This window comes from Saccopteryx bilineata, chromosome 2, assembly GCF_036850765.1.
Source record: "Saccopteryx bilineata isolate mSacBil1 chromosome 2, mSacBil1_pri_phased_curated, whole genome shotgun sequence".
Lineage (NCBI taxonomy): Eukaryota > Metazoa > Chordata > Mammalia > Chiroptera > Emballonuridae > Saccopteryx > Saccopteryx bilineata.
The window spans coordinates 69,069,811-69,094,105 of record NC_089491.1 but is presented as its reverse complement, the minus strand read 5'-3'; the positions used below and the strand labels follow the sequence as shown (position 1 = coordinate 69,094,105).

The window sequence follows — 24,295 nt, the reverse complement described above, 5'->3', positions numbered from 1 at the left end:
CCTGGTGGTTCATAGGCCAGTCCTAGAAAATAAATCCCAAGGCTTAAATTAACTCTGAGGTTCATGGGTGGGGAGGAGGAATGAATAAATAACCACCACCTGTGCCTGCAAGAGAAGGAGTATATCCTTAGAAGAAAGTATATTTCAGGAAACGGAACCACGTGGGTGTTTACAATGTCGTAGTTGCAGAGAATACAATTGCCATGTATGAATTTAGACCCAAGCCAGATATTCTATTACATGAGGTTCCAAACTCCCAGCATCCCATTTCTTTCACTGGACAAGAACTGTTTGAGGCAGGCTCCACTGTCACTGTTCTAGATGAGTGCTTTAGAGACCAGTGGAGATCACATCACATCCAGCCACACAATTAATTGCTAAGGGAGAAGCTGTTCAATTCTTATCCCTGCTGCAAGTAATATCAATAGTTGGGCAGTGCTGCAGAAGAAAGAACAGATTATTTTTTATGTACAAGAATGGCAATTCAAAGTATGAAAGCAGAAAGAAAAATTAATAGAATTCATCAGCCTAACCTTGATTTACAAGATTCTGAATGAGGACAATGGGAGTTCTATGACAATATGCATTATCATTACTTGAGGCGAAGAGAACCTGTTCTGACTTTGTGCGATAGGTAGGGAAAAGCAAGAAGTTCCCTGACCAGCGTGTTTATCAACTACATCTGCAGGGTCATTTCATATGCGCAGATGCAGCCCCTGTCATTCTTCCCTGGGCTCATTTAAGATGATGGACTTGTTTGGCAAATCCTTCAAGTGGTGGGTGGACAGGGAGAGATGAAAGCTTACTCTGGGTCATAGAACAAAAGATACTTAGCCACTCTCACACACCCCAGCTTTTCATTCTCCTCACCCTCCCTGATCATTATGATTATTTGCAGGAAAAAAAAATGAATGTCTTAGTCATGTGATCCTGTGAGTCTGTTGATAGTTGCTCAGAGCAGGTTCTGGTATAGTTGTCTACTTTGACTTGAATTCTTGATTAGAGATTTATAATGTTTGTCTTTAACCTGCATCTCAGGGAGTTTCACTGTGTCCTACTGAATGAGGAGGTTGAGATGCTCTCTCCCATCTTGATGGTCAGTACTAGCCAGTAGCAGGTGGCCTCTGTTTCGTTCCCTGTGCTACATTCCACACAATGTGCTGAGCACTATGTGTTGGCTTGCTTTATTTACCCAAAATAACAGTCTAGTATTATTTACTTTCATTTTTCAGAATACACAACTGAGAGGGGTGTTAAATGATCAGCCCCCAATCACACAGCACAATAGTGACAGGGCCCAAATTCTGGGCCAGATATATCTACAGAAGCCACATTCTTCACAAGAACACTCAACAAATTCAATGAGAGTTACATGTGAAATTTTTAATTTTCTAGTTGCTACAGTAGAAGGGCAAAGAAAGATATAGGCCCTGGCCAGTTGGTTCAGCAGTAGAGCATCATCCTAGTATGTGAAAGTCCTGGGTTCAATTCCAGGTCAGGGCACACTGGAGAAGCAACTATCTGTTTCTCCACCCCTCTCTCATCTCTCTCTCTCTCACTTCCTTTCTTTTCCTCCTGCAGCCATGGTTTGAATAGTTCAAACAAACTTGGCCCCGGGTGCTGAGGTTGGCTCTATGGCCTCAGCCTCAGGTGCTAAAGTAGCTCAGTTGCCAATCAACGGAGCTGTGGCCCAGCCAGGCAGAGCATTGTCTGGTAGAGAGCTTGCCGGGTGGATCCAGTCAGGGTGCATGCGAGAGTCTGTCTGTCTGCCTCCCTGCCTCTCACTTAAATTAAAAAAAAAGATGTGAAATTAATTTTAATAACATTGTATTTGGCCCAATATATTGAGAAGACTATCATTTTAACATCTGATCACTATTAAAATTATTACTGACATAATTCACATTTATTTTCAATACTAAATCTTTGAAATCCAGTGTCTTTTATATTGAGAGCAAATATCAGTCCAGATTACTCACATTTCAGGTGCTCCATAGCCACAACAGGCTACTGGTTACCATACTGGACATGCAGCTCTAAACTCTTGTTTATGAAAACAGCGTTCTTTATCACACAGGGTTTGCTGAGTGTATTACAGGTTTTGCTTTGAGTAGGAAGAGGCCTTCCTGTGTGTGCTATTGTTTTCTGTGATACAATGTTAGTGTCCATCCTGCCCTCCCTTTCCCCTTTGTGGCTGCCTGCTCTTTAAAAAGTCTGTGTGTCTATATGTGGGTATGTGCTCATTTTCAATATAAATCTCCTCAAAATCTATTGTGTCCTTAATAAGTACTTTATGAAACAAAGTGGTGAAAATGAGGCAGATTATTTCTAAGGTTAAGATATGCATACACTTGTATCCCTCTATGATCTGTTTTAACTGGAGCAACAATTCACTCTCTCTGGATTTGTCTGGTCTGTTCTTATAAGATTTTTGAGGATGCAAAATAAAATTATGCATTTAATATAATACCTGGAAAGTAGGAAATGATTAATATGTTAGCCATTATTATACACTTATGTGTAAAGTCCTTATTTATCACTACCAAAGATTGATATTAGCATAGTCCCTAACCATGAATACAAGAGCAGGGTATAGACCATCTGGAAGTTACAAAACAATCTAACAAATAACCCATATATTATATATTTATTAACAGGTAACTGTTCATTACTTAAACTTTATAAAAAACTTTTTTAGATTTTATTTAATCTCACTGTATAAAGATTAGAGCGGGCAGTGAGAGAGAGGAAAAGAGACAGAGAGAGAGACAGAGAGAGACAGAGAGAGAGAGAGAGAAAGAAAAGTTGGGGGAGAAATGGGAAGCATCAACTTGTAGTAGTTGCTTCCCATATGTGCCTTGACCAGGCAAGCCCAGGGTTTCAAACCAGTGACCTCAGCAGTCTAGGTTGATGCTTTATCCACTGCGCCACCACAGGTCAGGCACATTACTGATATTTTAGTTGACCATTCTAAACTGGAGAACTCGGTCACTTTTGTCTCTTCCTATGGATGCATAACACTGTGATATATTTTGAAGGCCCTTGGTAGTGATTGTCTCCAAATTTCTATTGCACTTACCTTGAGGTTTACAATTTGATAGGTAGAAAGAAAGGGAAGCTTTTTATATCTTTATATAATTGTAAGCTTATGAGTAATTTTTCTGTTTTTAATTTTTTTATCCAAATAAAAAGTATTTTAAGGGTATGTAAATAAAATGATCATTTTCATATTCTAGGTGTTATATGAGCTAAGACTAATTTTTAATGTGCATTTATTTCCATTTTTAAAAATTATCTTATAAATTGCTGTCATAGAAAATATCTAGTTCAGCAGCTTGTGTTGGTAGATTTCAATATACCAGCCTTGTATGTGTCCAGCACCAGGGTCCTAACGAACTGTTCCCACTCTGTTTATGATACCTAATAAAGGGCAGTCGACCGTAGTGATAGTACCTTATAAGCTCATTGAAGTCACGCACAAATGTCTACCCATGTTGTTTTTAAAATTGAACAAACAGGTGGTTATTTGTCATTGATGGACAAGTCACTCCATCTCCATAATTTGCCTTCAGTCTCAATCACTGGTCTGTGGAGGATTTAAGGATATATCCATTTACTTTATTCTCTGAACAATCATTATTTTTGTCTTGTGCAGAGGTTACTACATAATAATTGTGCCTTTGAAGAAATCTCGTGGGAAATTTATCAAGCCATGGGAGAGTCCAGATGAAATGGAATTAGATGAGGTAACTATGTCTTTGTTGGCTGTGTCTTTCATCAATTACTTAACTTCTTAAACATTCTCTTCCTTCCTGTAGAGGCCTTTCAGTATCCAATCCAGGTGCAGACTTCTGTATGGCTGGCTGGCTGGCTGGTCAGCTGGTTGGGCGGAAATGTTCATTGCTATAGGTGTGTTAGCCTCTAGGGATCACAACAAAGAGATTTTTGCTTTAATTAAAAGACATTAAGCTGCAGTAAAGCTAACAACCTGTCTAACTTTGTTTGCTTTAATATTTTGCCTCTTGCTCTTTGTAAAAATGATGCAGAGGTGAGAAAGGTGAAGTGAATTGTCAGCAAAAGCTTAATCACTGATGTTATGAATTCCAAAGTCCATTTCATTAGTGCAATGGTAGCTGTAGTTGTTACAAAAGTTAAATTGCCTTTTGCACCAAAGCTCAACATTTGACCCACTATGTGTTCTTAACCAATTTCTCACAGAATTATGCTGATTAGCATATGTCTGCCTTATTCTATATTCTGTATTCTGTAATATTTCAGATCAAAATTGCATTTGACTACAGAGGCAAACAAATCAACAAAATTTGAGCCAAAGAAGAATTACAGTACAAAAAATAGAGCAAATATTAAGCAAATATGATTTCAATTTCCAAAATTTTACCACAATAGTAGGCACATTTTAATTTATTTCTAGATATTTTCCCCACCTCAAATTATTCAATAGTTTAAATTAAGCAAGGAAAAGCAGACATTTCCTAACTGCATTATAGGGAGGTGAAGTTTATTTCTTACCTGTCTGCACTAAGGAGACAGTGATCTGACAGATAAGGGCTGTTAGCTCCTTTTGGCAGACATCTGTGAGATCTAGAAATATGGTTCATCATCATCCACTTCATTTGTCTGAGTAAAACTCAAGTTGAGGAGGGGAGGTAAGTTTAAGGTTAGGACAGTGCTTTTGTGTCACTGTATAGAGATTAGGTGAGCACTGGAGGAATACACATTGAGACACACCAGTTGAATTATAAAAGAACAACATCATTTTTCTATAATGTTAGATGAATAGTTATCCCTCTTCTGAATGTGCAAAATGGTCAGCTGGTCTTTGGTAAACATTTTGAAGCAAGGCACACTTTTAGTTACAATCAGTTAAACCTGAGATATTCTGTATGATTTTAGCCAGTTCTCAGCTGAATTACACAATTCAGTTGGATTTGGATTTAAAATGTGAAGGCAATTTGTGTAATCTATGAATCTTTCTACCCTATTTTAGGAAAAAGAATTTTTAAGGAATTAATATCCAGGCCAAAACTGGCATCAAATACTTTTAAATAATAAGATTTCCTTAGAAGTAAGGCCACTTGGTGATAAGTAATAATAGAAAGCCGATTCCTTTTACAGCCAGGTTTTAACCTCCAGAAAGCATAGCAATGTTAATGGATTAAAGTATAGAGCTATATGACATTGAACTTTCTTGCAATTAAATTCTATGGGTCTGTGCTGCTGATTCCCATAACAAAGGGTCATTTTAATCATTTCACATGTTGTAGTGCATTAATCTGTATAAAATTTTCTGTGATAAAGAACATTTATTAATTCAAAATTTTGGGGTCAGGATGGGTTGTTACCCACTTTTCTTACTGATATAATTGAGACCACATTGTAGAATTAATGGCGGAAGAAATAAGATATGCATTGACTAGAAAATGAAAGTTATTTCTGATAAAAAACCGAAGCCCTTGATGTATCGTCTGGAGTCATCGCCAATCCATCTTGTAACTCCAGCGGAGGGGAACGAGGGAAAGTGGACTGTGACCTCACATTATGCTTACTCATTCTGTTTCTGATCCCTGCAGGCAGTGTTTTCATTTATTTCTTTATTTTTCTACCATAGATAATAAAAGCATTGTAGTAATTTTATCTAGAGCGTGGTACTGCCAGCTTTGACAAAGCAGCGTTCTCTTAAATGTATTTGACCAAGTGATTTTTTTAAACAAAGGTCTATAATTCAAATTGTTCAAATCATATCATTGACTAGAATGGTGACCTAAGGGAATTTTCACATGTATTCCTCACATCTAGGCCCATAAAAATGAAAAGAGGCTCTCTAAATAAAGCCACTCTCAATATTATTTTTTGAACTTATTTATCATTTGGGGATAATTTCTCCATAATAAATTTATAGAACAGAACACCTGTTGTCAAGGTCAGACTGGGTAAAGCAGACATTGATAGTCAAAATGAATTTGGGGCAGAATGACTCCTAAAATATTAGTTATATTTAATTCAGGGAAGGTCTTTTTTTTTTTTTTTTTTTGGTATTTTTCTGAAGCTGGTAATGGGAAGAGACAGTCAGACAGACTCCCGCATGCGCCTGACCGGGATCCACCCGGCATGCCAACCAGGGGCGATGCTCTGCCCACCAGGGGGCGATGCTCTGCCCCTCCGGGGTGTCGCTCTGTCGCGACCAGAACCACTTAGTGCCTGGGGCAGAGACCAAGGAGCCATCCCCAGCACCCGGGCCATCTTTGCTCCAATGGAGCCTCGCCTTGGCTGCAGGAGGGGAAGAGAGAGACAGAGAGGAAGGAGAGGGGGAGGGGTGGAGAAGCAGATGGGCGCTTCTCCTGTGTGCCCTGGCCGGGAATCGAACCCAGGACTTCTGCACGCCAGGCCGACGCTCTACCACTGAGCCAACCGGCCAGAGCTAATTCAGGGAAGGTCTTATACTATAGTATAAGCTTTTCATCACATTGTACTTCAAAAGCTCCCTGTAAAATAATGTCATTTATAGTTGTAACTTCAACATACGGGCTAACATCACCATCAGTCGAACATACTTGACTCATTTAAAGCATAACACAGGAAGCATCCTACAGAGATTAGAGTGACTTACAGGGGCAGAGTTGATTTTCCAGGTTTGATCTTAGTGAATAGCTACATTGGATCTAAGAAGCACCAAAAATTCAAATATTTTTTCCTAATACACTTCCTCTAAGTCTTCTAAAGAAACCCTAGCCAAAAGTATTCATGGGGATAACAGTGATATGGATGAATTATGACAGTTGCCTACCTCTGAAATATGAAAAAAATCAAGGCATGGTTTGATCAGTGAAGTAGAAGAAGGGACACAGTTACATAAACAACTGATGGTAAATGTTTCTGATTAACCAGCTTCAAAAAGCTGTTCAGCTATCTGCAGTGCATTCGTCCTTCTCCAAGCAATGGAGCAGCAGTTGCTGTAGATCACAATAACCTTTGTAGTGACTTTTCAAGTATAGCATTAAATATATGGTCTCAGGATTTTTTGAAATAGCATGTAAAAAAATCCAGGAAAAAGAAAACTAAATACACACTCACAGTGTTAAAGAAAGCAGATGCACAAAATTTGTATCTGTCTAAACATAGACTGAGTTAAAATAATTTAGGTTATTGGCCTGACCAGGTGGTGGCACAGTGGATAGAGTGTCGGACTGGGATGCGGAGGACCCAGGTTCGAGACCCCGAGGTCACCAGCTTGAGCGCAGGCTGGAGCAGAAAAAAAAAAAAAAGCTCGGACCCAAGGTCGCTGGCTCGAGCAAGGGGTTACTCGGTCTGCTGAAGGCCCACGGTCAAGGCATGTATGAGAGAGCAATCCATGAACAGCTAAGGTGTCACAACGAAAAACTGATGATTGATACTGCTCATCTCTCTTTGTTCCTGTCTGTCTGTCCCTATCTATCCCTCTCTCTGACCCTCCCTCTGTCCCTGTAAAAAAAAATAAATAAAAATTATAAAAAAAAACAATTTAGGTTATCAATTTACCTTAATTGTTGTGTTTGTTTCCTTGATGTTATACAACCAATAAGTAAACAAAATTTGGTTTAAAAATCTCTTTACATGTGATTTTGTTTTATTTCACCGATTGAGTCCAATTACATATTACCACTTTCTATTATGCCTCAGTTACCTCATGTATAAATTGAAGATAATAGTAACCGACTTTATACGGTTATTATGAGGAGTAAATGAAGTAATGCAAGTTTAGACTCTTAAGAACAATGCCTTGAAGTGCTTAATAAATATTAGCAATTACTATAATTATCATCAACATTTTAAGCCTAAATTTGACAACAGGTTAAATCTCTGACCTTCATTTAGTATAATCCAAATGTTGTATAATTGATCAGCCTACCTGAATGGTATTATCCTCAGATGATCCAAATTTGCTAAAACAGGTTCTGTCCTATCTACCACTATGATCTTCATAAAATAGCTTATATTTCATGAAATTTTTATTGTTTCAATAAACTCAAATTTCACAGAAAACTTGAGAATATTGTAAATGAAAACTTATTCACAAATAACACAGTACAGATTATGTAACCAAAAGACTATTTTCCAAATTTTTTTAGGTTACAATTTTAAACCAGTCAGCACATTTACAGTTGGCAGTATAGAAGAGACTAGTTTACCATCAGATTCCTGACATAAAGATTGGCTGTTTGTCACATGTACAACCTGCAGCCATGATTATCACAAAAGCCCGGCCATGGCTATGCTAAGGACTCATTCTACTAAGATCTCACCAGTTTGGTTTTTACTGTTATCATTTCCATTTGTAAAACAAATTTTGCCATAAAGTTTTCATAAGTATCTTAATCAAGGCCAGAAATGGTTAAATGAATGGCAATGTCTGTTTAATATTGCCAATTAAGAATTGGTCATCAGATTTTATTCCTGCAGATTTGAAGGAATTGACATTATATAAGTTATCTCATTAGTAAAAACAACTTGAAATGGCATTAACCTCTCTAAAATGTTAGTAATATCTGAAAGTTTAGATGGCTTTATCTCAGTTCACAACCTTTTTAATAAGTAATAATAAAACCTGCATGACAGGCTTCTGGGAATCAAGCTTTTTTCTTTAGACAAGTTATAATGCACTCTTGTCCTTTGAAAGGATTTCATTAGGGTGGACAATGATATAAGCTACCACTAAAGGATCTGATTGTCCTGTGTCTATATCCTGGGCCTTGAAATAGCAGTCCAGATTCCTACCTTGACAGCAGAACAAGCACTTGCAAGAGAGAACAGATTTCAGTGATGCGGATATGCTACATGAAATGTGGACAAAGGGCCTTTGAGTTGTTCCCAGTCCTGAATTAACTTCTCCCATTAAACTGTCATTAAGTTGGGTTATTGTTGTTTACATTTTTTTTCTGTTTCCCACATTTTTCTTAAGCTACTTAAAGAGATATCAAGGAAACGCAGAAGCATCCGTTATGGGAGGGAAGTTGAATTAAAGCCATATATAGCCGCTCACTTTGATGTCCTTCCCACTGAGTTCACCCTGGGAGATGACAAACATTATGGTGGATTTACAAACAAGCAACTCCAAAGTGGTCAAGAGTATGTCTTCTTTGTGTTAGCAGTGATGGAACACGCAGAGTCTGTAAGTTGACCGCGAAGGCATCTGTTTCCTTGGCATTCTTGTACATTTTCACCAGAATATGATTATTTGGGGATACATAGGTATTGCCATCCTAATTATTTCTCATGAGCTGTCATTAACTTAAACCTCGTAACTGTTGCCTACTTTATGAATGCTGATGGGTAATCTGGTTGGGCTTTCATTACAAACAGAGCTACTTCTCTGATGACAAGGAATTTAGCTGGACTTCTAGTATATGAAGTGCCAAGTTGTTAGGACATTGTTCTCGAGACCTTTTGATGTGGCACAAGTATTGCTAGGAGGGCGGTAACCATCAGTCCTTACATATTTACATATTTTTGCTCATCCTTTTAAAATAGCTGTTATAAAAAATAATTTTTTTTTTTTTGCATAGTACCTAAAAGACACCAGTCTGTGTGATTACAATAGGGACAAGGTTTGAAATTACACATAGTATATTTGCAGATACTACATGAAAATATTAATAGAAGGCAATTGTTTCATTTTCCTAGAACTGTCAGTGAGCCCACAGTGCTCTCTATCCAAATTCATGGGGAGTTCTGTCTAGGAAGAGGCAAGCACAGCTGGCTTCTTTAATTGGAGCAATTTACCAGGGACTTTATCAGTGAAAAGCCAAGAAAGTTAGGAAATAATTCAATAAAACAGAGAATTCCTAAGGTACTCTAAGTAATAAGTTGTATTCTTTTATGTAATTCATCTTGCTCTTATGTCATTTTATGCTTCAGTTGCTTTGAATGTTAAAAAGAGAGAGGAGGAGAGAAATTGTAGATGGGAAGGAGCTGGCTTTTGATGTGGCAGTTTGCATTAACATTTAATACACATATTCTAAACTGTATCTTTCTAATAGATTAGGGTTTAAAACTGACAGGTGTGGCAACTCTGTTGAGCCAGTCACTTCTGTGCATAAGAAGCCTGAGAGGTATCAAAGATTTCTCCATTCCAGGTGTGAGTGTGCACAGTGGGACTGCTCTTCAAATGACTGAAGGAATTCCCCCATGGAAAATCAACACACAGAGGCAGCCTTTCTGCCTGGTTTACCTTTGTGCACAGAATGCCATTTGAAAACAAAGTGATGGGCTTCCTGGAATTTTAATGCACGGATATGCTTTCTCTGTCTGGTTGAAGGTTTTAAGGCAAAACATCAAGGGAATAGAATGTTGGAATCATCTTTTTTTTTATTTTTTTAAATGACTTTTAGATATTAGAAAGTAATTTTCTTTAAATAGCTCCAGGGTGTTTCAGAAAGCACCTGCAGACCATTGAGTTAGATCAGAGAAGCCAGCAAAGAAGAAGAATCTCATCAGATCATAGACTGATGGTACCCGCTTGCAGAGAGACTCGGTTTCTAATGTCTCCCAAACGTTTTCAGTGGTGTTTAACTGCATCCCCATTGATAAAGCATCTACACCAGGGGTCCCCAAACTTTTTACACAGGGGGCCAGTTCACTGTCCCTCAGACTGTTGGAGGGCCGGACTATAAAGAAAACTATGAACAAATCCCTATGCACACTGCACATATCTTATTTTAAAGTAAAAAAAAAAAAAAAAAAAAAACAGAACAGGAACAAATACAATATTTTAAATAAAGAACAAGTAAATTTAAATAATTTAAATCAACAAACTGACCAGTATTTCAATGGGAACTATGCTCCTCTCACTGACCACCAATGAAAGAGGTGCCCCTTCTAGAAGTGCGGTGGGGGCCGGATAAATGGCCTCAGGGGGCCACATGCGGCCCGTGGGCCGTAGTTTGGGGACCCCTGATCTACACCTTCCCTGTACATCATCACACTGTTTCATTAATCATGTAATTAGGTTTTTTCCAAATATATTTTCTGAATTGTTCCTTTTCTTCATCAGCTTTCTCAATATTGCTGTCAGAGCTAACAGCGTGGCCTGTAAGTTTCCTGTTTTCAGGCCACAGCTTACTTTATAGAAGAGATTTGTATTCATCTAGTATGATGTTAGCAGTGATGCCATACTTTTGTAAGCCTCTAATTTTCATGAATAATTATTAATAAAACACCTAATCACTCTAAGGGTAGACTGATAATTTGCATAGAGAAAATGTCCCCTCTCACCAAAGACTGAAGCTTTACCCCAATCTGTTGCCTTATTTCAAGAACATCAGAGGATGGGTTTAGAATGACAAACAGTTTGATCTTTTCTGTAAACCCCCACACACACATATACACACACTCACACTGAACAAATCCTACTTTTCACAAGGCTGGCATCATTTTATGATTTTGTGTTCCTTTTCATTATTCACATCTCTGGTTCCTGATCTATGGGGTTTGGGGAAAACTCTGCTTAGATTTCTATCCTGGCTAACCAAGATTATTATCTCAAAGGTTCTTGGTAAAGAATTTTAAACCAGAGAGTTTTGCTTACTGTTGTCTACTAACAGTTTGAGTGAGACCTACAAAACAGAGACGGGAAAGTGGGAACCAAACAACCAATTCTACTTCTGTGAAGATTCGTGTGTCTTGGATATTTAGTGTCTTTGTCAAGTCCTTTGTGTAAATCTTTACACTGTACATAACTCTTTCTTATCTGCTTCTGGGAAGGTTGTAAATATACTGAGTTGTTATCTTTTTTGTTACATTAGAAAACCCCAAAGTCTAGTTAATCTCTTTCCTGTGCACAATGAGGACAATGGGAAGGAGGAATTGTTTACAAGAATATGGTAGGGCATGTGTTCTCCAGAGTGACTGCGAGATATTGATACTTAAAGTTATCATTTATGATCTTCACAAAAATTTTTTAAATGCAGATTGAAAAACTAAATATATTTACTGATCATAGAAAAAAAGAAGCATATTTGTTCATGCCTTGATAAAGTCAGCCATTTGAAAAGATGAACATTTTATTTTATTGAACAAAGATTTGTTGGGAACTCACTAGTGTAAAGTTCTGGGCTAGCTGCTTTAACCACATAAGCATATATAGTATATAAATACCTATATTCCAGAACTTTATAGTTTTATTTGAAAAAAGAAGACATAGGCACAGATTTAAAAAAAGTTAGTTTGATGAATGCCATCAAAAAAATAAAGGACTACCTAAATTTTTTAAATTAAATTTACTTACATTTTGTGTAATATACTTGATTATTTCCAATGAAGGAGAGTTAGCTTCATTGAAAGCAGTATTTCTGTTGAGCCTTGAAGATAAACTGGATTTCTGGATCTAAATGTTGGGGAACTTGTGAGAGGGTTAAAGAGAGAGAAGCGAGTATTTGGGGAGTAGTAACAAGAAATTCTCTATGATGGAATATGTTTTATATGGTAAGAAAGCTTAAAACAAAATTGTGGAGGCCCTTAAGAATCACCCTGAGGAGTCACCCAAGGTCCTCCTGAAAGTTTTCTAGCTGTACTTTAGAATAATAACTCTATCAGCAGTAGAGACTCTTAGAGGAAGGAAGAAACTCTCAGTATGGTTTGGATGAGCGTGAATGACATCCTGAAGAAAAGTGGTTCCGTGAGACAAGAGAGTAGATGGACTCAGGGGACACAGATTAGGTGAAATCAGCAGTTTTTCATTTCTAGCTATTGAGAGGATGAGAGAAATATGCAAGTAAGAAGGAGAATATATGAGAAGCAGGGAAGTAACACATGCAGTTCTTGACTTTGGGACACATGCAGGAATGTCTAGAAACAATTTAAAATGAAGAGCTGGAACTTAGCAGAATTTCTGAGTTTAGGAGCATCTTGAAGAAGTAATCCGCATAGAGGTTGGTAGTTAAAGCTAGGGATGACCTTGCCAGATAAGAGAGAAAAAGGGGGACTAGCAGAAGAAAAAACAAGAACGCTGGCATGGGATGGACGCAGAGGCAGATAACAAGATGTGGTCATTTGGCGGGGCTGGGAAGGGACTAGGGCATTTTAAAGAAGACTGGATCAGCTGTGGCAAATCTGGAAAAGATGTCTAGGAGGGTAAGAACTGAATAATGGCAATTAGATTTGACAAGTGAGACACCCAGACCAGTGCTGGAGTGAAAAGAGATAAGGAGAGAGTAGAAGAGGTGGGGTGGCCCATGGATGTAGATTGTTCTCTATTGGAAAAGGAAAACAGAGGACCTTAAAAGGGGCAGGGTTAGGAGAATGCAGTTTATATAGGCTAACATAGGACAGAACAAACAAAATACTATAAAAACCAAAATCGCAGATACTCAGTCCATTCTTTTACCAAGTAACTGTATTTATCCCAACTTTATGAGGAAAAATTAACAAATATAATTATGTATATCTTTAAAGTGCACCAGATGAAAATTTGATATCCACATACATGGTGGAATGGTTACCAAGATCAAGATAATTAACACGTCTGTCCTCTCACATGATAACTCTTCTTTTGTGTGTGATGAGACCCTTTAAGGTCTACTCTCAGTAACTTTCATGTACCCAGTACTGCGTTATAAACTATAATCACCAGGCTGTACATAGATCCTGAGAACTTACTCTTCTTATAACTGAAGGTTTTTACCCTGTGACTTACATCTCCCCATTTCTCCCCTCCAGCATTTGGCAATCACCATTCTATTCTCTGCCCTCTAGTTGGATTTATTTCTAGTGTTGCAAATGGCAGGTGTTCTTTCTTTTTTATAGTTGAATAATATTCCATTGTAGTTGTATCTACACACACACCACATTTTCTTTGTTCATTCATTCATCAGCTAACACTCAGGTTGTTTCTATATCTTGGATGTCGTGAATTATGTTGCAGTGAACATAGGCATGCAGATACCTCTTCAAGATGGTGATTTCATTTCTTTTGGATGTATATCCAGGAGAGGGATTGTGGATCATATCATACTTCTGTTTTTAATGTTTTGAGGAACCAATATATATATATTTTCCTAATGGCTGTACCAATTTACATTCCCAGCAGTTGGGAACAATCACACCCACCTCTGAGCAGTAACTGTAATAAAAATAAATGGGAACTGCTAAATCCTTTCAAGTTCTAAAAATTTTATGTTCTGGAAAGCCATATCATCAGTTTTATATATCTTGCATCTATAATTTGAAAATTTGGCCTCTTTTGAAGTTGTAGACTTTGTCCAATTTTTGGCCTCTATTTTCTAACTAACATACAGTACTAAGGACTGCTTACATAATTTAATGTTTAATGAAATACGAATATTTTGCTTTATAAATCTTTACTTTTTAAGTTGGTTTCCTTTACTGGGCAGTCATGTCTTGAGGACTGAAACTAATATTTCTGTTGATTTTCACATAGCCTAGGTACATTGGCAAAGTATAAATGCTCATTGAGCATTTCACAACTGGTTAATTACTGGTAGTTCATACTTCTTAAGATCATTTAATAAGCAAAAAAAAGGTATATCTGGAATAATTTATACCATCAAAAATGATTTTATTATGAAATGCTTTACTGTATAAGGATATATAGATTGCAAGGCCTCTTTCATTTTCTTTCCCCTCCCCACTTCTCCTGCTTTTTATTTACTAACATTGTTTCACACATTTATCATCAGATCCGTTCTATCTCATATCTTTGCTGCTTCTAATACTGAAGTTATACGCTGGAAGACATTCATATATGACCAACATAGACTCTGTCTTTCCTCAGAAGATGTACGCAACCAGTCCCTACTCAGACCCTGTTGTGTCAATGGACCTGGATCCACAGCCAATCACTGATGAAGAAGAAGGCTTAATCTGGGTTGTAGGTCCTGTCCTTGCAGTCGTCTTTATCATCTGCATTGTCATAGCTATTCTTCTATATAAAAGGTATGTTTGTCCAATGTTTCTATTGCAATCTTGGGGATAGCCTTATTTTTGAAGACCTGTTATTCCTTCTGTGATCATTATGTAGTTGATCTTAGTAGACTACTTTAGTGTAGCCCCAGTAATCATTGGAAAATGTTTTCATTAGAGCTAGAATGAAATGTAAAGACTTCTATTTAAGATCCCATTCAGTGTGAGGGGGACTCCATTGCCTAGTGTGCACAGACCTTGGCTCTTCTGAGCTAATTTATGAGCACTTTGCCTGATGTTTGAGACATTAGTGCATTAAATAGATAATTTCATGTAAGCTGACATTTGGTTGTTTTAAACAATTAATTGTTCATTTTAGCATGGTTTTTGAAACATCATAAACCTGTACATTTCTTTTCACTTTATAACTCTTGTGTGCACATGTGCTGGAATTTTTCCTATAGCCATTTCTCAACACTTAGCGAAGTAGCTAAAAATGGAAGATTAGAGAAGGAAAAAAATGAACATTTTCCCTCTCTGCTTTTCTTCTAACCCCTGTCCAAATCTTCAGTACAAATCTTCATTTGTCCAAAAAGGGATGTGAGGTACCACTTTTCCTTTTTAAAAATATAACCTTAACTTTTATACTCTCAAATAGCAATCTGACTTAGTATCTTTGATTATAGTTAGGAAGCAGACAATTTACATCAACCCTGTGTTTTCTAGTTGTCCACTCTTTTTAAATTCAATTTCTTACTTCATTACATAAAAGCAAGATTTTCTCCCCAAATCACTGCTTTAGTTGAAAGGAACATTAATAATTCTTCAACCCCTAAATCCTTTTGACTTAAAAATATTATATTATAAATGTATAAAATTATGAAAATTAACATATATAATACATTCTCTTAAACATTTAGAATGACTGAATTCTAAATTATCTTCAGTTATATTAACTTTTCTTCCAATTCAAGTTTTATTTCATGAAACTTTGTGTTTACATTGTCCTTTGTAGTGTTTGACCTTTCAGAATACTCTTTGACCTCTTTCCTCTACTATAATGTAGCACCCCCTCTCCCTTTTCTCTCTCTGCTTCCCTCTTTTCCTCTACATTCCTATTTCCCTCCTTCTATTTCTCCCACTCCCCCATCTTCCCCCTCTCTCATTCTCTTTCCTCATAACCTTGACCTTCAGAATCAGATAAGTTTCTTCATTGTGATTCTTGCTTACATGCTTAATCTGATCATCTTATTTTTATTATTTATTTTCATATACGTATAGCTCCCTTCATTAAGTTTCTTTAATTATTTCTACTTATATTCCCTTATTAACTATGTTCTTATGTTCCTGAGATAGCCTTTATTTATTTTTGATAACTTCTTTTCTTGACTCAAAAGTAGATTCTTCCAGACACTTCTTTTAAAAGTTTCTCTTATAAAGCTGCATTCCATTTTATTTCATGTGAAAAACGGTTAATGAAATAAGAAAAGAACAAAGTAAAGAAAAGTTTATAACCATAACCCCTTAAATTGCCTATCCTATTTTAGAGCTAGAAGGAATGGAAGAAATATCCATTATAATTTTTTTTCTGATCATTGCCATCATTCAATATCAATGTCATAAAATAGCTTAAAAAGCAAATGATTGAGGTACAAAATCTCCTCTTAGTTGATGGTTTCAATCTCCTCACCCCAATTTGTATCTTATCAGTGTGCATTACATTTGATCACCTCTGTCTTGTGCAAGAGGTAAGAGCAGGAAACAGGAGTTAGCCACTTACCCCAGAACAATAATAAATCATGAGTGAATCCAAGCAGGAGCTGGTAGTTTTTGATGTTCATGTGCTGCACCTATTACCAGAAGAGAATGCAATAATTAAAAGCAAGAGTAGAATTATAATTGTTTTCAGTGAAATATTTATTCAGGTTATCACATCCTCCTGTGGGAGTCAGATTAGCAATCTTGATTACTGAGAGTTTGCATTTCTCAACCATATCATATGACATTTTGTGATTATTTGAAATGGACAAAACACTCACCTTATTTTTTGAAGTTGTGTTTCATTCGGATATTATCTGACTATCCTTAAGTCAGGTCACTGAAGAGAAGTGTGCATGAGATTTATGAACTAGCTATGTAAATGCAAAGAAATAGGATTTTAACCTTGATAATTTCTAACATTTGTGATTGTTTTCCATTCTTCATTTGTATGTGCTTGAAAAAAAATCAACTCAGTTATATGTTTTTTCTAATCCCGCAAAAAGAGGCATCATATTTAAAGGTTTTATGACTCTGTTAAAATAGAGGCGCATTCTAGTGTGTGCATATGTAAGCATCGTCTAATGCAATTGTTGGAAGAGGCACACATCCTCGAATGCTAAGTATATTTAGCTAAAGCATCTGAAGGCCCGTGAAGCGTTGCTGAAATAGAAATGCTTGCTTCAGCAGTGAAGAACATTCCTGACTTGAAATTTAAGTAGGCCCAACAATGTCCTTCTTGATTATCATGAAGCAATTCAAGAGGAAATCTTCAGTAGGGGATGAATAGTGTCTTTTATAGCTTGGAATCTGAGCAAAGTTAATTATGTAATAAATACTTCATCCTCTTAGGTGCCTTTCAGTTTATGCATAGGTTGTTGAAATTGATTATATTAGCATTATTTTGAAAGTATTTCACTTCCTGTATATAAATGATACTTTGAGTAGGCAATGAGTATAAAATAATGTTGACTCATGTTATCTTTTTATTTTTATTTTTATTACTTTAATATTTACTTTTTAAACAAATTTATTGGGGTACAGGTCCAGTTGTGCACCTCAATAAACATCATCTGCACACTGCATCATGTGACCATAGATAGCCACAAGCAGTCTCTTTTGTCCCAGCCCCCCCCACCTTTGCCCACCTCCACCTGCCCCCTTACCCCTTTCCTTCTGGCTATCAACACAGTGTTGTCTTTGTCAACATGTTTCATATATATATATATATATATATATATATATATATATATATATATATATATAGTGCTTAATCCCTTCACCTTCTACCATATTTAATCATACAACTGCTTATAACACTACTTGTGGTTGGAGAAGGTCTCTAGCTATGGATCTATGGATGGTTTGTCCATATAAAGCTGTCTGAGGAGACATATACTTATTATTATATTAATGTGGAAATAGCATAATCTTTCATCTGACAGTACTATTCATTTGACTTTGCTTTTAATCTAGGAATTTGTAAACCTCCAATACATTGATAATCAGTGATAAAATATTATCACCTAGGCTTTGTAAGGTCCTTAAAATGCCTTTGAATCATCTGAAAATTAAAATGTGTTTGGTAGGTCTTGAGTGTTACAAATTATCTTGCAGTATGAGTTTTTGAAATTTTGTATTCTATATGTGACATGTATAGTGTTTTTAAAATGTAAAGTACAGAAATAAGGAGGTAACAAGGGTTAGAAAACACTAGACCAGGAATTAGTAAAACTGAGTTAAAATCTCAGCTCCATGACAAGCTGGCTCTATATGGAGTGGAAAGTCATGCCAACACTCTGAATCTCTGTTTTCTCCTTTATAAAATAAGTAGGTATTCTAGATAATGCTTTTTAATATAGTGTCCTCTAATGAGATCCTCAAATTCCAAGTAATAGAATTTGTACTATATTATTTCTGCCCATAGGATTGTGTGTATGTTTTTTAAATATGACTCCATGTTGCCCTTCTTTCTCTTCCCCACCTACACACAAAAGAATCTGTAGAGCTATTGAATGGATGCTTTTAGAAATTCATCTACACTGATCATTTGTTACGTATGTAAGGTATTTCAGCCTTTGTTCTGGAATTGTCCAGGGATTCTTTACATAGAAAAAAAAATTTTTTTTTTTTTTTTACAAGACAGAGTGAAGGGACAGACAGGGACAGACAGAAAGGAAGGGAGAGAGATGAGAAGCATTAACTCATAGGTAACACTTTAATTGTTCATTGACTGCTTTCTCATATGTGCCTTGACTAGGGGGGGGCGTCCAGCCAAGTCAGTGACCCCTTGCTCAAGCCAGCAACCTTGGGATTCAAGCCAGTGACCTTTGGGCTCAAGCCAGTAACCATGGGTTCATGTCTATTATCCCATGCTCAAGCTGGCGACCCCTCACTCAAGCTGGTGAGCCCACAGTCAAGCCAGATGAACCTGCACTCAAGGCAGCAACCTCAGGGTTTTGAACCTAGGTCCTCAGCATCTCAGGCCAATGCTCTATCCACTATGCCACTACCAGATCAGGTTATGTAGAAAATATTTGACAACAACATGTTAAGCTGACTCTGTGGGCAGTCATTTCAGAATGTATGAGAAGTGTTTATTATGTACTATGGAAAAAAAGAAAATATGGGTTTGGGAGCTATAACCATCTAAGGCATGGTCTAGATAAAAGTACCATCCTTGAACAGTAATAGTCTAACCAGAATGGATACTGTAGAGAGAGTAATTTTCAGATCCACCCCCAAACTTCTGTGGGTGAAGGCCATGAGGTAGGGATGATTAAAATAAGACTTCAGCTTTTTCCTCATCCAACAGTGACCCTCTGTGGGTTTTCCCTCATAGTTTTCTCTTTTTATATCAACCCTCCATGTCTTTCCAAGCTGTCATCAAAGAAAGTCCTTCCCTAAGCATGGAACACCTTTTCCCTTACTCCCCGGCCACTCCACTTGGCCTGGCTAGCTAACTCATCCTTTAGAGGGAAGCTAAGCTTCCACTTGCTATATAGAAAGCCTGTCTAGCTGTCTCCCTCTTGTGCTCTCCTTTCTACCAGTTCAGTCTGCTTAGCCCTTTTCTATGCTCTTAAAGAACTTTCTACTTTTCTATATTATAGAATCTACCACATTACTGTAATTGGCCATTTTCTTAGCTTTCTTGTCCGCTCCATAGTGTAGGTTTAGGACTCTGTCTTGTTCCTCACTGTTTCCTTTGTGCCTAGCAGAGTGCGTGTCACAGAGGGATATTGAATGATCACACTTATACAAGCCAAATAGTGTAAACAAACTCTGTCCCCTCCACGTGTTTACTCCATCACTCATTATTGCCTTTATTTTGGCTGGCAAGAACTGTAATAAAACCCTCAACCTATTATTTAAATATAGTGGTTCCAAAAGCCTTCAACCTTAGACATTTGCACCAAATATGTACCCCTGCATGGTGAGACTGACATTTCTGTGGTAGAGGGAGTGAATTGCACACTCTGTATGTATTCATCAAAATATCAACAGACTTTTAATACACAAAACTAATAATTCACTTAGTGCTTCCTTTCCTTCCAGAGGAATAGATATTCCTACAACTGATGACCTCATTGATTAAAAAATTAGCAAGTTAGAAACATGTATAATTTTTACAAAAGAAAAAAAAACATGGTACCACTAGGTAAATCACTTCAAAATTAAGAAAATAATTAAGCAGTATGTTTGATATTATTTTTATTTTCTCTTTGTATGTGTTTTGTACAATTTAAATGTGGCTTTTGTATTTTTGAAAAGAGATGTACTACAGTATCTCAAAGCCAGATACCCTAGCAGTATGAGTATATGTTTTGTGATTAAGGCAGATTTGGTACCTTTACATATTTTTGTAATTGAGAACTCGCTAAATACTTTGCAATTTGCCTCAACATGAAGATTGTTCAGATTACTTCTTTACAGGTAAAAGATGCCCTGTCTGCATAAAGAATATTGTTATTTAAGCAATTCCCATATTATCCCAAGTGAAAGTATCTTCCTCACCTAGACGTGGTCACTCAGAACTAAATGTATTCACAGACAGTAGTACCTCTTTGACTAGGAAAGTATGTCATGTCCATGGCTGGTAATAAAATACTTTTATGGATCCACCCAGCTATATAGATGGGTCATGCTCTGTAGATTTATAATGATGAGTATTACCTTTTCCAAAACTGAAAATGTATTTAATCTTTTATTGGAAAAAAAAGATTTATGATTATCTGACTGTCAAAAGGTGTTTGAAGAAATCATTTCTTCCACTTTATTACCTCGTGGTATATTATGCAGTTGTGCAAATTTTTGTGCAGTTCAGTACAATTTGCAAGTCTTTTATATCATTAAGGGAATAACCTACCTCTTAACTGAGAAGTCTTTATTTTAAATGAATAATTTTCTTATATGAAGTAATGTTGTATTCCCTTTAAATACATTAGTAGTTTTGTCATGTATGTTTTGAAAAAATCAAATTATATCTCTACTCTAAAATACTTCCTGAAATATAATTAATCGTGGCAGTATTTTGTCAGTTGATGGATAAAAGTGACTATGACATTAACACACTCAAAAATGATTTATTTAGCGATGTGCCCTCATGTCCTCCATTTACTTTATGATTAGAAGCCTTTAAATATTTTGATATGCTGTCATTTGCTAATGTGTGTAAGTTATGTGTCCCTACCTGTGAGCACTGTTAAATCTTGGTTGTCATGGTTACTCTTATTACCATTGGCCAACTAACATTTAGCCTTTCTCTGTTCTTTTTCTTTTTTTCTTTTTTTGCTGCATTAAAATGGAGCAGTAAACCTGACAGGTGAGGAATAGAGAACAAACCCCTTTAATGTTCAGTCAAGAAAAAAAAAATGGGTAGACTTGCAGATATACTGAGGGGATGAAGGTAGAGGTTGGATATAAAAGATGATACCTGGATAAAGCCTACACATATAAAAGAATTGATATTAAAGTGATTCTGGAAAAGTTTATCTATACAAGAAGATAAAACAGTTTATCATAAAACCAGTCTCAGAGTTTTGTTTGTTGTTAAGGTAAAATGAACGTTTTTATGTGTTAATGTGTCTGCAGAAGAGAAAAGGGAGGTGCTTGATAAGCTGTCTTGCTTTGTTCTGTTTTGAAGGTCAGTTTTCCAGTTTGATCCCTGGTCACCTCTCAGTACAGGAATACAAGCTTGTTCTCACCCTCCAAATATTGATGATAGTGTCTTAAAGAAAACTCTATGTAATTCCAAATTATTTTCCATGTCTTCCAGCCTTGAATCATAATAAGAATAGTAGTAATAACAATAAAAATAATATCTGTATTCTTTGATTATTGACTGATTGGTCTAATCTAACCTCCTAGCTTTCTAATTCATGTCTATCTCTGTCAATGAGTAGATATAAATTCCTGATTAAAATTAAACTTAAATTTAAAATTTAATATTAAAGGGTCTTAGTGCTCATCTAACCTGCCTTTCTCCCAGTGTTGTGTTCCACTGGTTCTCAATGAGTGGGTCCCTGGATCAATAGCATCAGCACTACCAGGGAACTTGAAATGCAAAGTCTTGGACTCCTCACCTAGATGTGGTTACTCAGAAACTGGGCATTGGACCAGCAACTTACAGTGTAGCAAGCCCTCCTGGGAGATTCTAATGCGTGCTAACGTTTGAAAACAAGCACTGCATTTTTTATCCCTGAAATCACAACCCTGATCAGCAAGCTGTACTACACTTGGACTGACAGAAAACTTACTACCTCTATGAGGGTCTGCTTTACTTATTTTTATATATTCCTATTTATCATTGATTCAGGCTGAAAAACACATGAAAAATAGGTTTTTTGTTTTCTAAGCCAGAAGACAAAACACGTTGACACCATTTAATATACGTAGAAATCCACCTCCCTCTTCCTTCCTATTATAGCACCGTGCACACCTCACACCTTCATCACATCCTTGTCTTGTCGGTATGAGAGCTGGACCAAAAGTTAGATATCATCTCCTAACCCTCCTCTTCTATTTCATTAGTGAAGATCAAGGTTTGTAGTTGACCACCCAAAGAGATACATAGCACTAGGTGGCCGAGTTGGTGTTACATTCTTAACAATGTCAGAACTGTGAAGTATTTTTACTGATACCTTTGAATATTAATAGTAGAAATTTCAATAAATATATTTTTCCAAAAGCCTGTACCCATATATCTGAAATACCTTTGTTCCAAATCAATACATTTGATCTTCCCCAAAGTCTTCCTTGTTCTTGTCACTTTACCCCTAGACGAGAATAAGTGAAATTAAACACTCCTGACCACAGAGTAGCATTTTTGTGGTGCATCATTCACATCTCAGACAAACACATGCTTTTTTACACTGTCAGTAGTTTCTGCCCTCTGAGAAAGGTCATGTGATCTTCTCTTTCCTTTTCACCATGTGACTCCTGTGCGTGGTAGATCACTTCTCATTGTGAGAAGTGAACTTACACCAGGACTTTATAACCTTAATAGAAAAAATAAAATAGCAAGGAAATGTATAATCTACTTCTAGTCAGTGTTCTTTGCTTTTTTACTATTTTATTTATTTATTTTTTTTTTCATTTTTCTGAAGCTAGAAACAGGGAGAGACAGTCAGACAGACTCCCGCATGCGCCCGACCAGGATCCACCGGGCACGCCCACCAGGGGGCGACACTCTGCCCACCAGGGGGCGATGCTCTGCCCACCCTGGGCGTCGCCATGTTGCGACCAGAGCCACTCTAGCGCCTGAGGCAGAGGCCACAGAGCCATCCCCAGCGCCCGGGCCATCTTTGCTCCAATGGAACCTTGGCTGCGGGAGGGGAAGAGAGAGACAGAGAGGAAAGCGCGGCGGAGGGGTGGAGAAGCAAATGGGCGCTTCTCCTATGTGCCCTGGCTGGGAATCAAACCCGGGTCCTCCGCACGCTAGGCCGACGCTCTACCGCTGAGCCAACTGGCCAGGGCCTTTTTTACTATTTTAAAATGAGAATAATGAGACCTCTGAAAACTTAGGGAAAATGTTACTAAATATTTTCATGGTGGATCCGATTTAGACCATTATATGCCATTAAAACTTTATAATAAATTCATTGTTTAATGCTCTTTACTATTATGAATTATGATGACCAAACTCTTCATCTTGCTAACCTTTCATAGAAATTCTTGGCCTGACCTGTGGTGGCACAGTGGGTAAAGCGTCGACCTAGAACACTGAGGTCGCTGGTTTGAAACCCTGGCCTTGCCTGGTCAAGACATATATGGGAGTTGATACTTCCTGCTCATCCCTCTTTCTCTCTAAAAATGAATAAATGAAATCTAAAAAAAAAAAAGAAAAATAAAAAAAAAAGAAATTCTTTCTGTTAGACAACAACCATTTAAGCTTATTTCTGTTTTAAAATAATGTGATATAAGTGTGGGAAGCCAAGACTACCCATGTTGTGATCATCAAATGAAACTAAACAAAACAAAAATTAAACCACTGGTATTTATAGCTGGCTATGATATTTAGATCCTGAGATCTTGGAGGTCATTTAATTTAACAGATAAAATGAGGGAAAAGCTAGTTATTAAATGTCAATATGCCGCCCCCCCAATTTATTATAAATATGAACTA

General features: G+C 36.9%; 1 protein-coding gene across 16 annotated transcripts in view; it reads left to right on the top strand.

The window, feature by feature from the left end:
- The window catches only part of PTPRD (protein tyrosine phosphatase receptor type D), a 2,510,439-nt gene that overhangs the window by 2,336,153 nt on the left and 149,991 nt on the right, over positions 1 to 24,295 (top strand). For 12 of the 16 annotated variants that reach the window (XM_066257235.1, XM_066257234.1, XM_066257236.1 and 9 more), the window contains 3 exons: positions 3,656 to 3,746; positions 8,957 to 9,166; positions 14,786 to 14,946. In XM_066257235.1, coding sequence (XP_066113332.1) covers positions 3,656 to 3,746; positions 8,957 to 9,166; positions 14,786 to 14,946 — 462 coding nt within the window. The remainder of the gene's footprint in view (positions 1 to 3,655; positions 3,747 to 8,956; positions 9,167 to 14,785; positions 14,947 to 24,295) is intronic. The other 4 variants (XM_066257240.1, XM_066257239.1, XM_066257244.1 and 1 more) reach the window with 1 other exon arrangement.